Source organism: Cottoperca gobio, chromosome 9 (genome assembly GCF_900634415.1).
Source record: "Cottoperca gobio chromosome 9, fCotGob3.1, whole genome shotgun sequence".
NCBI lineage: Eukaryota > Metazoa > Chordata > Actinopteri > Perciformes > Bovichtidae > Cottoperca > Cottoperca gobio.
Genome location: NC_041363.1, coordinates 17460963 through 17476955, shown reverse-complemented (window position 1 = coordinate 17476955; position 15993 = coordinate 17460963). Strand labels below are relative to the sequence as shown.

At 40.3% G+C, this 15993-nt stretch overlaps 1 protein-coding gene across 1 annotated transcript in view; it reads right to left on the bottom strand.

The window, feature by feature from the left end:
- Positions 1-1518: 1518 nt before the first annotated feature.
- LOC115014125 (tricarboxylate transport protein, mitochondrial) overlaps positions 1519-15993 on the bottom strand; it is an 18919-nt gene continuing 4444 nt past the window's right edge. Inside the window, exons 2-9 of the mRNA XM_029440784.1 lie at positions 10400-10507; positions 9273-9372; positions 5789-5927; positions 5178-5262; positions 4910-5014; positions 4046-4161; positions 3846-3919; positions 1519-3514 (exon numbers count right to left, since the gene is read on the bottom strand). Of these exons, the coding sequence (XP_029296644.1) occupies positions 3400-3514; positions 3846-3919; positions 4046-4161; positions 4910-5014; positions 5178-5262; positions 5789-5927; positions 9273-9372; positions 10400-10507 (842 nt within the window). The 3' untranslated portion in view covers positions 1519-3399. The remainder of the gene's footprint in view (positions 3515-3845; positions 3920-4045; positions 4162-4909; positions 5015-5177; positions 5263-5788; positions 5928-9272; positions 9373-10399; positions 10508-15993) is intronic.

The following is a 15993-nucleotide window of genomic DNA, read 5'->3' as shown; positions in this document are numbered from 1 at the left end:
AATAATATATATTATTCTGAAATTAGTACTTTTGAGTGGTTTTACTTTTGGTACTTCACTTAAGTTATTTATTACTTAAGTATAAAATCTTAAAACTTCTTCCCGCCCCTCACGCATAATATTTCAATGCACTTTTCTCACTTCCTCATTCAGACCAAAATATCCACTACATGCTGTCCTCACTCCCATCTTCTGAAAGAGCTGCGCATTCCTTCTCGCACCAGGGATTTGAAGTGTGTGTGTGTGTGTGTGAGAGAGAGAAAGAGTCTAGGAGAGAGAGAGAGAGAGAGAGAGAGAGAGGAGAGAGAGAGAGAGAGAGAGCTAAGAGAGAGAGAGAGAGAGTCTAGAGAGAGAAGAGATCAGAGAGAGAGAGAGAGAGAGTCTAGGAGAGAGAGAGTCTAGAGAGAGAGAGAGAGAGATAGAGAGAGAATAGAGTCTAGGAGAGAGAAGAGTCTAGGAGAGAGAGAAGAGAGAGAGTAGAGAGAGAGAGAAGAGCTAGGAGAGAGAGAGAGTCTAGGAGAGAGAGAGAGAGAGAGAGAGAGAGAGAGAGAGAGAGAGAGATAGAGAGAGAGAAGAGAAAGTCTAGGAGAGAGAGAGAGAAGAAGAGAGAAGAGAGAGAGAGAGAGTCTAGAGAGAGAAAGAGTCTAAGAGATAGAGAGAGAGATAGGAGAAGAAGAGAGATAGATGTCTAGAGAGAGAGAGTCTATGAGAGAGATAGAGAGAGATAGAGAGATCTAGATAGAGAGAGATAGAGAGTCTATAGTAGAGAGATAGAGAGAGAGAGAGAGAGATAGTCTAAGAGAGAGAGAGAATAGAGTCTAGGATCTCTAAAGAAAAAGAGAGAGAGAGAGTCTAGGAGAGAGAAAGAGTCTAGGAGAGAGAGAGAGAGAGAGAGTCTAGGAGAGAGAGAGAAAGAGTCTAGGAGAGAGAGAGAGAGAGTCTAGGAGAGAGAGAGAGAGAGAGAGAGAGAGAGAGAGAGAGAGAGAGAGAGAGAGAGTCTAGGAGAGAAAAGTCTAGGAGAGAGAGAGAGAGAGAGAGATAAGATCTAGAGATAGAGAGAGAGAGAGAAGAGAGAGAAGTCTAGGAGAGAGAGAGTCTAGTAGATAGAAATAGTCTATCTAGGAGAGAGAATAAAAAGAAATAGATAGAGAGAGATCTTCTATTAGAGAGAAAGAGTCTAAATAGATTCTATATAGAGAAATTTCTATCCGCCTCTCTCTCTCTCTCTCTCTACTCTAGAAGATTCTAGTCTAGATAGACTTAGCTATGGATCGCTCTTCTCTCTCCTCTTCTCTCTCTCTCTCTCTCTCCTCTCTCTCTCTCGATAGAGACTAAATATTCGCTCACCTTGCCCCACTCTAAATGAGGCATCAGCCAAAACTGGAACAATGAGCTCCCTGTTCGATTCCTCCCCTACCTGCCCCCCATGGTTTGTCCCAACGTGATCTGTTGTAACTAAAAGGGCAGAACAACAGACGGACGAGAGAGGGAGGATACAAAAACAACCAGTCTGCATGCTTTCAAGTATCAGATACTTGTTTTAATGAGTTTTGAAACCACCCTACAACAAAGGACTTGACATTAAGCAGACACTTAGAGGGGACGGTGATTATTGCACAAGTTTCATCATAAAGAACCACTCAGTCTACACGCACAGCCTTGAAATACATTGATTTGTTATAACAATAAAATGTTCTCTTGGACATTAGGCAGAAAGGAACACAAGCATATTTAGTCAAACAGAAAAATGCAAAAAAGAAACATTCAGAAATTCGGGAAACATAATTCATCAGTATTTTCATTCAATTATTAGAGTAATACATATCGATTATGACTGTTTGCATAATCATTCAGTTCTTGTGCCGGTAAGATGATAAAGACTTTAAAATTTCGATAATAGATGAGGATATTTCTCAAGTAGCATTCACCAACAAACACAACAGCAAAAGGCACGAGTGAGAAGTAAAGACAAACTCTGAATGAAACACCGAAACAGAAGGACACTGGAAACTAATTTGAACAGATTGTGATTCCCACTCATATCATACGAAGTGTGAAAAGTTTCACCCGATAGTGATTTCCTGAAATACATAAATATAAATGTGTATAGCAGAAGAAGAATTCTCTTCTTTCATTCTATTAATTATCTTGTGGCCCGCTGGCGGGGTCCCGACCCTCAGGTTGGCAACATATGATGTAGGGAACATATGAAACCTGCTTCTTACGTAAGCAGAAGACGAGTAAACATCAAGTGGTGGAAAAATGGTGTTAGGATATGACCTGTTGAACAGTAGTGCTTCCATCGAAGGGGAAAAAGAGGTCAGAGGTTACTTGGTCTCTGTGACTCATTGGGTCATTTAGACTCACAGTGAAATACATCTTAAAAACACCTTTACACATAAACCTGATCACAGAAATAACAAGTTGCACAAGTTAACAGCAAATCATTTGTCAACCGTGGAGATATTCAACATTCAAATTTCAACAAATGCATTTATAAAGTCACAACATAAGTCACAATATGTTCTCTTCTCTTCTTAAGATCATAATGCTACGTTTGCGTGTTTTTACTCTGAACACACTTTCATAGTATAACAGGTTTGGCATTTGGCACAAGAATAAAATATATCGTACTTTACAATAAAACTATAATGCTGTAATAAACTAAATTAGAATCTACACTGTATAAAAAGATGGCATTTTATAATTGTAAAATCATTCTATGAAAGGCTTAGTAATGGAAGTTACTGCAGTTTGTGGGTCTGTAAACTACAATCAGCTGCAGTCCGGGCTCCTCTGGATTTAAAACTATATTAGGCACAAGAAGAGACAGAGAGCAACACTAACTCCAGTATGGCATGTTCACGCTCGCAGTACACATAAGTAAAACAGCTGTGAATGATGAGAAATAATGTTCTTCGCTGAAGGAGGGTATTTTACGAAGCAGGTTTACAAGAAATTGAACCAAATAACTTGAAGAAAGGCTGTTTAAATGAATCATTTGTTGAGCCTAATATTCAGGTGTTGCTTTACATTTAGAAATGATGTATGTCTAAGATGAAGCATCTTTTTCCACAGTTATTTGGCTAACTTTGCAATCCCACTTGTGATATTGACCCTCGGTCTTGTCTTGGTGCTGAGCTGCAAAGCTCTGCTTACACTCCAGCTGTCCAGATGTGGGCGACACTGAGTCTCTTATCAGGATGTCTCTCTTCTCTGCAGCCACTGTACATGAGTTCTTTCATTCCCTGGTTAGCATTAGACACTGATCTAAGTTCAGCTCTCTGTCTCACCCCCTCTGTGGCTGGTTTTATGATGCGGAAGAGGTCTGTGAAACTCGGATCTGTGTCTGATGCCTGGGAAGCAGGAAGCCGCCGCCCTCTCTGTACGTCCGGCGGCTCAGTCCGTCTTCCAGACCGTATTCAGGACCTTCACCACCTCCTCATAGATGATGAAAACTATGGCCACATCCAGACACACGCGGCCCAGCCGAGGAACTGTCCCTTTATAGAAACTACAGATGGACACAAAGAGCGAGAGAGAGTGAATATAAAACATCAGTTTTTAGGAAAAGGCACATTTATTGATGGCTGATAGGTCAATTAAATTCTCAAAATGTGTTTTTTTACGATTTTATTGTTTAATCTTAGGTGAAATGTTTTATGCTTATGTAGGGACCATGTTGGCAAGTGTTCTCACTTTAACATGTTATGGATTGGTGGGTTTTTCTAAAGTTCTACTTCACTTGGTTTCTGGAGGTAAAGCAGAGGCTTGCTGTGATAAAAGGGGATAAAAGCTTGCTGTTTAACCAAAGCTCAACTAAATCAAAGTGGAGGCGTACTCACGCTGCCAAGCCCTCATATCTCATGATCCTTAATGCACAGTCCAGTGTGCTTTTATATTTATGTGCTTCCAGACCCTTTGGGAAGAAAAGAAAGACACATGTATCAATGTCAGGAGGTGGCAACAACTTGAACACTTTGAATTAAAAAGCCAGCAAGGAACACAAAAACCTGTGCTTTATATCGGCCACCGTATGATGTACCTGCATCCTTGTCTTGATGACATCTAGTGGGGTGTTTCCAAAGACACTGGCGGCTCCAGCAACGGCTCCAAAGGATCCAGTCACCAAGGGATGCATGGATTTATTGGGGTCATCACCTGGTGAAAGGACATAACAGAGGATTCAGTAACAATGAAGGCTTAAATGCAAATGCAGTCCTGGTACTGAACAACTGAACAGTATGTAGCTGGTGAAAATACTTTTTTTCCAACTCTTTGGACCTCAGACAAAAGGTTCAACATTGTACAGTATAACAGTAATATTCATAGTATGTCTATTGTTGGGTCAGATTACATTTAAATTAAGTCATTAAATACAAATAACATGGCAATTGTTGTAATTAGTAATGTAATCCATCAAATAACATAAAAAATATATAAATACTTTACGATTACTTCAAAATCAAACATGGAAAATATTGCAGATTATTGAAAAGAAAAAATAGAAGCAGCCATAAAGCTCTAATTGTAAATGTGCCATTTTAAATGCATAATCAAAAATGTAATAAAGTAATCCTTGACAAAGTAACTAGAATTGAATTTAAAAAAATGTTTCAAATGTAATCTGGGTCTAAATAGTTAATTATGTTTTGTAATCTGATAATGTAATCCTGTTTATTTGTAATCCATTACAATCAAACCCTGACTGTGTCCCAGTTCCACTTCTGTCTGTATGCTTTCATTTTTGCAGCAAGACTTCTGCTTCCAGGAGGGTCATGAAAGTCTAAATGGCTGAACTATTACACAGGAGCTACATCTCAATGAGCCCATCATGTTGTGTGTTGTTCTCTTGTTTAAATATCTCTAACACGAACAGACAAACACATGCAGCTCTATGCACACTGACCTTTGTACCAGTTCTTGAGAGAGGTCATCACATAGAACCGAATAGCTTGGTTGGAGCCTTGTTTAAGGACCGTGGCAGTGAGTCCCTGGTATGTCCCTCTTATTCCTGGAAAAGCATGATAAGTAGTTACATGTATTGTGCTCTACATACATTTATAAGACATCATGTCTGGATGCTACACGTTTTTATAACATAATGTTTTCAGCTGCATTACCCTGTCTGACCAGTAGATGTCAGGTGAACTACATGCATTGAATCCGGTCTTTACCTTGGGCATTGATGATCTCTCTGACTCCGTGGAAGAAGCCCTTGTATTTGGGGTTGGCTGATGTCTGGTCATGAATGAATTTAACCTTGGGAGATAAAAAAGGAACAAGGGTATCCAAAACAAGAAATGTTGCTGACAGAGAAGGGATTTGCACCAGGTGAAAAAACTGCTCAAATGTTTCGTCTGGCCTTCTTTAAACAGACTTTCAAACACAATATCAAACAGAAAATAACAAATGTAGCAGATGTTATATTTAGGAGAGTCTTATTCTGTGTATCAACAGAACCCTTAAATGGAGAAGAGCAGGAGTTTTGTTCCTTCTACCTCGCTGACACTGTTGTGAGCTGGAATAACAGGATGAATGTATACATTAAGATATTGTGTACTGTCTTTACCTGCATGTTGCTATGTGTACATCTGTATGTTTATGTGTACTGGCTGTGAAATCAAATATCCCTCTGGGACATTATACACAAATTACAAATTACAAATTCACATAGTACATGGGACAGATGTTTTCTGTATTTTTGGGTTTGTTTGCCATTTAGTGTGCATGACACTAATAATAAAACAAAATCAGAAATCTGACCACTGATCAGTTGGTAACATACCTTGATAGTTTCCATGGGACAGACCACAAAAACAGCCTCCATGACGCCGGCTCCGAGCCCACACAGCAGGCCTCTGGTGCTGTCTAGCCGACCGGACTCATCCCTTGCATGGTTGCTGAGGAACTCAAACACCCCAAACCTAAAGTAACAGAACAAAGCCAGCAGGGAGTTATGGGAGAAGTTAACACAGGACTGCTACAAGACGAGTAAATCATTATTATTTAATGTGAAAACATTTGTGTAGTACTAGAAGTGGATGCCCTTTGTCATTACATAGTACATGTCAAACCTGTTGAAGTAAGTACCGTATATTCAACTGTTTACTTTTGTTTAAAATCGTGGAAGCTATAAAAACACATCTTGTTGTTGGAGCTCCTTTGAGGCCCACATATTTAACCATTCTGCAATCTGATTAATGCAATCACCAAAAATCATCTCACAGTTTATTTTTGTGGAAACAAACTGCTGAAAGTGCAGAATGTGATGGCAGATTTTACTTTATTGTCCTTCCTGCACCCTCATTAATGATGCACCAATAAAATATTGTCTCAGTACCCGAAGAGTGACCAGCAACAGCTGCCATGGAAGCCAGCCCAGAGAAACAGAGAAACAGAGAGACAGACAGAGACAGAGACAGACGGAGAGAGAGAGAGAGAGAGAGAGAGAGGGGTGTGGTTTATGTATCTCCGCAATCAAATATATTGTGCCAGTAAGTCCTTTACAAGAAAGGTTATTTTTAGGTGAAATTGAATTGTGGCGATGGGAAGATGCTGCCCGGTACATTTAGCAAAAGGGCGGGGGAGGACAGACACTTGGTCTTGACGAATGGTTTGTTTTCCTCTCCGTCGTTTCAGTCTGCTTTAACCATCTACCTGCCGTCGCCACGGGTCCAACAACATTCACCCTGCTCGTGTGATTTTAGTTTTCCTCCCCATCTGCTTTTCTATCTCAACATTTTCTTCTGCTCATTAATCTTCCTCATCTGTTCCTCTCTTTCACTCCTTGCACTGATTTTATTTTTGAAAGCCTCTATGCAATTAACTGAGTCCTACTGTCAAGCAGGAACAAACAACACATCAAAATAAATCCATCCGTCTGTCTCTTTATGCACACCACTTGCTCACTACAAACAGCGTTGTAGCTTTGGAGAGAATCAAAAATGAAAAAGTGTACTTCCCTGCAGCTATTAGACTGCACTGAGATGGCAGTGCACTTAATAACTAACCTTGTGAAACAAACACTATTGGTTAAAAGCTACTGGAGAGAAATATGCCACCGTCAGGCCTGCTCCTGTGCCAATTTACTCTGCAAATTCACCCCTCCCATTTAACAAGTGGACTAAACTTCACTGTTCGATTGTGACACATTGTGTTTTGGCCGACCTCCACAGTCGGAGATGAGTCATTCTGGACAGCAGAGTGCTGCCCAATCTTCATTAGTGGGTCTTTCTACAAGGTCAGTTGTGCTGATGAGAAGAGGAGGTGAAGGAGAGAGAAAAGAGTCGCTGCAGACCGAAAAGGACAGAAAGAAAGGAAGCTGGGCAGACGAGAGAGAGGGATGTACATATGGATAAAGGGTTAAGGGGAGGAAAAGGTCAAAGGCTCTCTTGCCTGTCCCTCTCATACCTCAAGCAGGCTGTGTGACGCTCGACAGTGCACAGGCAATCAGTTAATGGGCTGGGGGAGAAAGAGGGTTGGGGAGGAAAAGGAGCGATATACAGGGGGGAGGGGAAGAACGATAGAGGAAGTAAGAAGAGAAAGGAACAAGCGACTCAGGAGAAGTGGTGGTCGATGGAAAAGTGTCACGGTATTCTCCATAAATCAGATATTACTGCTTCCATCTCAACGGCTTTCAATCTCTCCGTCATGTTTAATTTTTTTATTCTCCTATTAATGTTTTGCTGAAAATAAACTCAAGGTAAGTTTATTTATACAGCACCGTATTGCACACTGAGGTCATTCAAAGTGCTTTACAGGAAAAGATAAGAAATATAGAAGTATATATTAAGATAAACAAACGTAAGTTTAAAACTAAATGAATAAAACACCAAAATAAATACCATATAAACAGATTAATTAACAGCTGTGGAACAGTCTTTAGCTTAGTTTTAAAAAGGGCATATCTTAGTTTCAGGGGGAGCTGATGCCAGCAGTGGCAAACATAATGGCTGAAGCTCTGAGCACTACTTACTGACCACCTAAACCAGAAGCTGGGGATCAGCACACCCACAAATGACTGCAAGATAAAACTGAGGACGAATGAGATGATTAACAAGATAGGAAAACCACTGAGCTTCCTAATTGAATCAACTTGTACACAACAGGTTATATATTTATACACAATATAGCCACTTATATGCATTTGTATATACAATGTATTCTGATGACAAGAGCAGAAGACATAGTCTAACCCCCTCTACTCCTCCATGTCAGACTCCTCTGGAAAGTGTGCGAAAGGCTGACTGACGCACATACACACACATTGTACATAAACATACACACACCCATTGACAGAGTACCAACACAAGTCTCCCTCTCTGTACCCCTATTGAGACCCTGCCCGAGTTTGAGTGGCATCTTTGCTCCGCCTGGCTGGGCCTGTCTGTTCGATGGACAGACAGGCCCAGCCAGTCTACCCTCTAGCAACACACACACACACGCACACACACACACACACACGCACGCACGCACGCACGCACACACACACACACACACACACACACACACACACACACACACACACACACACACACACACACACACACACACACACACACACACACACACACACACACACACACACACACACACACACACACTCTCGCAGAAAGAAAGAGAGAGAGGGAAGGAGTGAAAGAAAGAAACAGGGAACAAAGAACTGTGGCAATAAAAACGTCTGACTTAGTTTTGTGCAACATGTGTGTGAGCACACATGCACTGCACACATGCACTGCACACATGCACTGCTATGTGCACACTTGTCTGGAGATAAATGTCATTGCTGTGAAAGAATAATGTAATTATACTGAAGGCTAGTGTGGCATTTATGTCTTGCATTGTGGGTAATGGACCAGAATAATTGGAGCGTGTGAGTTAGGGGTTCCAGGTAGACGGCTCAGCTAAAAGTGCTCATTTTACTCCAGCTACCCATATGCTGGAAATATGCACACATATTTATTAGAATATAGATATAAGATTTTAAAAATATCAGAAAATGTAGATTATTTTAAGAACTGGTTTTATATGAGGATGATGATGATGATGATGATGATGATGATGATGATGATGATTTTCCCAAAACTAAATCTGCGTCAGATCTGCTGCTATTTACTTTAAATGTCGATCGATATATACAATATATATATAAATAATATATATTATAATATATAATTTGTTGTCACAAATTTGACCTGTACTGTAATGTTTTAGTCTTGTACATGTTCTTATAGTACTTTTTTCTAAATCCTTGTGGTTATTTTACTCACCTGACTGCAGACTTGGGTATGGATCCATACACCAGTGAGCTGAGTCCTCTGTACAGCCCTTTAACACCGTGACCCTGTACTGTCTGTTTCACACAGTCACCTGGAGGGATAACAATGTTTTTTAGATTATTTGAGTGCAGTAATCTAAAAAAGAATATCTCAGCCATCAAAGTATCAACTGGTAAGTCTTCTTAACAGCATAATCAATGTAGTGCAACATTGTTTTTTCAAATGTATTCATTTATTTTGCCTTTCAGTATGGAATAACCCTTGTAAAATAAATAAACCACACAAGGATACAACAGTAACATCTGTCCTTCATTTTTGGTTCATCAACAGGCTTTTTCCCCCCAAAGTTGGTGTTTTTCTTTGAACTTGTGTCTTATTCTTGGAAACATCAGTCCATGTACTGCTATCTAGCCAAATGCACGACTGAGCAGAAAAAGCAACAGCTGTCTTGAGCGCTCATTAGTGTGGTCTCCGATCCTCAGAGCGGCAGCCAATATTACACTGAAACGTATCCTGGGTGTGTGTGTGCGTGTGGTGTGTGTGTGTGTGTGTGTGTGTGTGTGTGTGTGTGTGTGTGTGTGTGTGTGTGTGTGTACCCTGGTATGCATGTATGGCGAGTGTGCAATGGTCTGTTCTAAGTCATATAAACAAGCACAGCAACAGCCTGCCAGAATCCCTAATGTACCTGGGGATGATGGGTAATTAGATAATGAGCTCCTGAGAGAGGCACAGAGACAGGATGAAGTACTGAATATACTATAGAATAAAGATAGATAAATAGATAGATAGATAGACAGACAGACAGACAGACAGACATAACCCCCCACAACATGCTTTTAATGCTAAGCTAATTGGCTGCTGGTAGTAGCTTCATAATTATGGACATGAGGTGGTATCAACTTTCAAATAAGTGTATTTCCCACAATGTTAAACTGCAATTGTCTTGCTGTTTTATTGGAGGTTTATTTTGTTTATGTTTTTAATACTGTCGCTGAAGAAAAAAATATAATATCTTTCATTAAATCTCACATTCAACTCGATATATTGGCAAAATTATAAAACAGAAGCTGAAGGTTTGGCTGTTAAGAAACATTCTCATGCACACACATCAATCTCACCTATTCCTCTGTATTTGGGTGGATTGGCCTTCTCATCCAGTTGTAACTGGGTCTTGACATACTCTGTGGGGAAGGTGATGCAGATCTCTATGCCACCTGCAATGCCCCCTGAAAAACACAGAGAATCAGAGCAGATGTTTATTAATACAAGGAAACAACAGAACCGGTCTTAATTTACCTGGAACAGAACAAAAAGTGAGTGCTGAGGAACGAAAAGGAAGCTTTGTTGACATATTGCCTAAACTTAGCATGACATGTCTGCAGCCTAACCAAACATAATTCAGTTTCCCCATCGCCTTTATGAATTTCATGGAGGTGCCATTATGTTATGGATCATTACAGAGACTCCATAAATGGCTTTCCCTCCATAAACATTAAAAGCACTGCAGCTGAAGGAGGAAGAGTAACGAGCTGAGCAAAGATAAATCAACTGTTCCAGCCAAACTACACAGCGCCGGTGCTGTTTGAGAGAAGAATAGAGGATTGTGTGAGAAAATATTCACGTATGTTTAGACGAAAATACACAGCAGGAAGGAAATAATGAAGTGAATGAATAAACATGTGCGAGTGACTCGAGGGAGTTCAGCCTGAAACCTGCAACGGTCGATGAGTTGAGTTGATGAGGACAAGTGTCCAAAAGCGAGGCCAATGCACAACACGATGAGTCACCGGGCAGGGAGGGAGGATAGAAAGAGGGCTGACATTAATTAAATTATCTGCTCAGCCTGCAGGGAGGGGCTCCATTACCCAGGCCAAGACCCTCCATTAACTCAATGACACAAACACACAAGCGTACTGTGCAAGGGAGACACACACACACACACACACACACACACACACACACACACACACACACACACACACACACACACACACACACACACACACACACACACACACACACACACACACACACATCATGCGGTTAAACAGACACTCTGTACATGATGTGTATTTGTGCCAAGTCAGGAAACTGATTTAACTCGAGACCTTAACAAACTCATGAACAGTCAAAAACTGAAATGCCTCAAAGAGAAGAGGTTTCAACAGGAAGTGGTTGGGATTCTGTTTCTGGGAATTACCGGTTGTGAGCAAATGTTTACTGAAGAAAAAGTTGTACCTGCTTTTATAAGACAGTACCTCCCATTCACTACCAAGAATGTCCATGTTAAAGAGCCTTTATGTAGAATGTGTATGTGATTATAGCATCCTTTACTTACAGTACACTTACAGTATATCCACAGCTTTAACCAGTGACTTAGTCAATTATTGAGTTCTAATAATTACAATACATGTTTGTATTTAAAATCAACTAGTTTCAAGATCTTTCTCAAATTGTCATTTTCTAAATGATCTTGTTTCTTGAAATTCTTGAAAGATGTACTAAGACTAGTTTTATGAATATGAAGTTTTAAAGGTTGAATAAGGGACTAACTATCTGTTAGTACTGGTGTATTTTTGTGTATTTAATTGTTTCTCAATGTATTCTGACTCGTTTCCAGATACTGCTGCAGTGTAGCGATGTTTTAGTTGCAGCATAAACATGCATATGTGCCATTTAGCTCTGAGGTTTTGCACTCCTCACGTCGCTGCTGTCAACACAACCTTTATCACTGTAGCACGTAGAAGCAAAGCCTTCACTTTAGATAAAAACATATATTTAACCCAGGACACACATTTTAGGACTATAAGTAGATAGCATTGATATACAAACAAAATACCAAAAGTTTCCACGCACACTAGATGTACACAACATTAGACTTTTATCCTAATATTAGATTATGGCCGTATTGCATAATCCACAATCACATTTGTCTCAAAGCCTAAAAAGCCTCTGACTCATCAGCTTCTCTTTATCTGCGTGTCCTTTCCTTTGAGTGGGGCTGATTTAATTAAGGAAATCAATAAGGGAAAATGGCTTTTACTTTTATCATGGCCAATTCAAATATTGCAATTGTGTGATTCACATCCTGACTCCTAAATCAATGAATGTTAAAATGTTCACCAAAATGTTTCACAGCATGATATTAAATACCTGAGAATGTATAGTTTCTCAAAATTGTAGTATTTTAATTTGGTCTACTTAAACATATCCTATACAGCCATGTGATCACACTCACACTCACACTCACACACACACACACACACACACACACACACACACACACACACACACACACACACACTTTAATCACCAAGCCAGTGCGCTGTAATTCTTTTAATCCTGGCGGAGTGGTAAGTAAGTTTTAGCTGGCTGAGATGTAAAAGAAATCACATGAGCTTTACAACGCTCCATTCCAGCCGTGCTGATCTGGGCTCAGAGGGTCAGTGTATCTTGGAAAAATGGGAATAAACAAAACCTCATTCATCAGACAGCGCTGCACGTGAAAACCAACCAGCAGTCACTCAGAGGCAGCAACTCAGCAACACACACACACACACACACACACACACACACACACTCAATCCTCATCAGACACACGGCGCCTGCGGAGCAGAAGCAGTTTGTTTGTGTGCTAGTCTATTTTGCAGCCCACATCGAAAACACACATATTTCACACACACAAATGTACAGATGACACCCTAAATGACTCCTGTGTAGCTGCCAAATGTGGGTTACATGAGAAAAATGGCCATTAATATTTATCTTCACAGGCTCCCTCTCTTCCCCCGTTCTCTCAGGAGCACCTTCTTTCCTCTCTCCTCATCTCCCAGCAACACTTCTTCACACTGTGTCATAAAATCAATGCATCCACATAGATCCTTGACACTTACTATTAGAGGACAAGAAATGGAAACGGCAGGAGTGATTTTGAGAACCCAGAGGTGGTGAAGAAACAGGTAGTATCTGCATCTACAGACTCTTAAGAGACTTAAACTTCCACAAGCTAAACAGCAGTTTAATAAATCAGACGTACACTGTATACGTTGATGTATTATTTAAAAAGGTGACACTTTGCTCGGACAAGTTCAATTTATAGTTCAATCAACCTTTCAGACATGTAAAAATTACACCTGTATGTGAATGTTGAACATATCAATTATGAGGCATTATTATGCTGCTATAACAGAAAAAAGACTTTCCAGAAGAATGTTGAATCTGGCTGCAGGGATTTGTTCCCATTCAGCCACAAGAGGGTTAGTGAGACACTGATGTGTCTCACTAACGTGTGTGGACCTGGCTTTGTGCACAGGGGGCATGTTGAAGCAGGACCTGCTGGTGGCACTAGATGAAAAGTCAGGGGATCCCCCAAGTCATTGAGGTTCATCCCCTAGTCCTCTACATTTTTACCAACTTTCATGGAAATCCATCCAATAATTGTACAAAAACAAAAATGTCAACCTGCTAGTGGCACCAAAGGAGAAGTTGGAGGACCATCCTCTGGGGACTACGAATGTCTGTACATTTTACTGCAATCCAACAGTTGGTATTTCAGTAAGGAACAGACTACTACAGGGTTGCTTTTTTGCAACAAACATACTCAGTTTACTTTCACATGAGACAAAGAAAAGCAGCACATCCTCACAAATGAGACGCTGGAACAAGGTAGTGTTGGTTTTAATCGATCGACTTATCAACTATTCATTTGAGCTCCAGATATGTTTGTGTATACACATTTACACACATGTCCACGAATGCATGATGCGCACACACAGACACAAATTCACAACCAGTGTTTTTGCAATATGCCTTCAGAGAGACACAGAGGAAGCCAGGTGAGCAGGCAGCCAGCTGACAGGGAGGAACTGTCTCTGAAATCATATCCTGCCTGCTTCGGTGACTCTAATGAGCATCCAACACATCTGGTCCACTAAGAATCTTCCCTTTTCTTTGGAGGAGATGACAATCTAGCATGGTCTCTGAATGTGGCAGGTTGGAAATATATTTAAAGCTCCATTTCCTTCAAAGTAAACATTTTAAAAGCACTGCTGCAGTAAAAGCTAAATTAAAGATTATTTTCAGTGACTCCATATTCTTCCACGACAATAAAACTCACCCAAAACAGTCAACAGTGTGTATCTACGTGTGCGTTTGTGTGTATGTGTGCATGTGCCAGCCAATTAACAAGCAGTTTTCCAGCACAATCTATCTATTATTCATCCAGATGTTCCTTATTTAGATTATATTCTCTCACTTTAAATTCTCTGGAGTCAGGGGGAAAGATGTTATTAAGTCCATATCTCCAGTCCAAATGGAGAACATAGCCAGAGGACTGATGTACTTCAAACATGAGGTGTCCTATTAAAAGTCATAATATTCCTGTTTGCCTAGAGCAAAACATGAAAAGAATTATTTATCTGACGTCTGGCCTTTCAGGCTTCCTCTGTCCTGAACAACACTCCCTAATGCTACACTGATGCTTAATCACAGGATGGATGCTGATTAATTTTACATGGGAACTGTTTTAACTGCAGCATGCAGATTGAACACTGATTTACATGAACGGGACAACTACCCACAGGTTGTTTTGACAGTGTGTACAGTTATAGGCAAGGCAGCCAGGCTCTTTACAGTTGAAGGATACAACCAATGGGTTTCCATGTTCTACATTTGCATTACTTAATCTGAGGTTTGAGCAAATAACCCACCAGAGCGTATATTCAGTCTGCTGCCTGATTTTGCCCATGGTACATTATTACATGTTCATACAAATACGAGCATTAGAAAGCTCTTCTTCGTTTGGTGCATTCAAGGAAGCTCCTCCAAAACAAGACATTTAAAGACATCACCTTGGATGACATTTCTCACTATTTTCTGACACATTATAGACCAAACGAATAATCTATAAAGAAATTATAAAAGACTCATTGAAAAGGACTTTGAAAGATGGTTGTTGGGCAACCATCTTTCAAGTCTACGACGTCAGAGTGCTTTGAACCCAACAAGTTAATTACTTTAAAATGAATTACCCTGCTGTGATTATATAACTTTGAAAAAAATGTATAGCGACTACATGTTCACTCTGATTCTCTCAAACAAGTTTCAAAAAATTAATCTCCACACAATAGTAAAATTAATTAAACCCAATGGCTGAAATCTCATAACTTCTGTTATTATTAAGAAAATTGTGATTTGCAATTAGTAAGAAAAATTGCAAAACCACCTGTGTTGTGCTGTGATGAGGCTGAAATACATTTACAAACACAAAGTACTGTAAATGTAATATTAAGCTGACTGTCACATGGGCCTACTATATTTACTGCACTAATTTTCCGCACTGCTATTTGTTTGTTTGTCTGCATTATACCAATGTTTAGTTGACAGGCTCATGGGGGGGGTTGGGAACAGAGGGGTGCAATGTCATTTATCATCTCGCCTCGCTCCCGGTACTCGGGGTTCCACAAGCAGCAGCACAGTGGAGGGGAAGTCACCTGTGACGCAAGGAAACGGAGTAAGCGCATAGTTTGACGAGTCCTCTGAGCCAGAGAGGAGACAGCCACTCAGAAAACCTAACTGGATGCCCTGAGGCCAGAGAGGGAGACGGAGACGAGGAAAAGAGAGCAGGAAAAGTGACATAAAAGACGCCTGTCTCAGTGGAAAATCCAATCTATCATGAAATCAAGATAATAATAAAAAAGGGACTTTCTCTCTG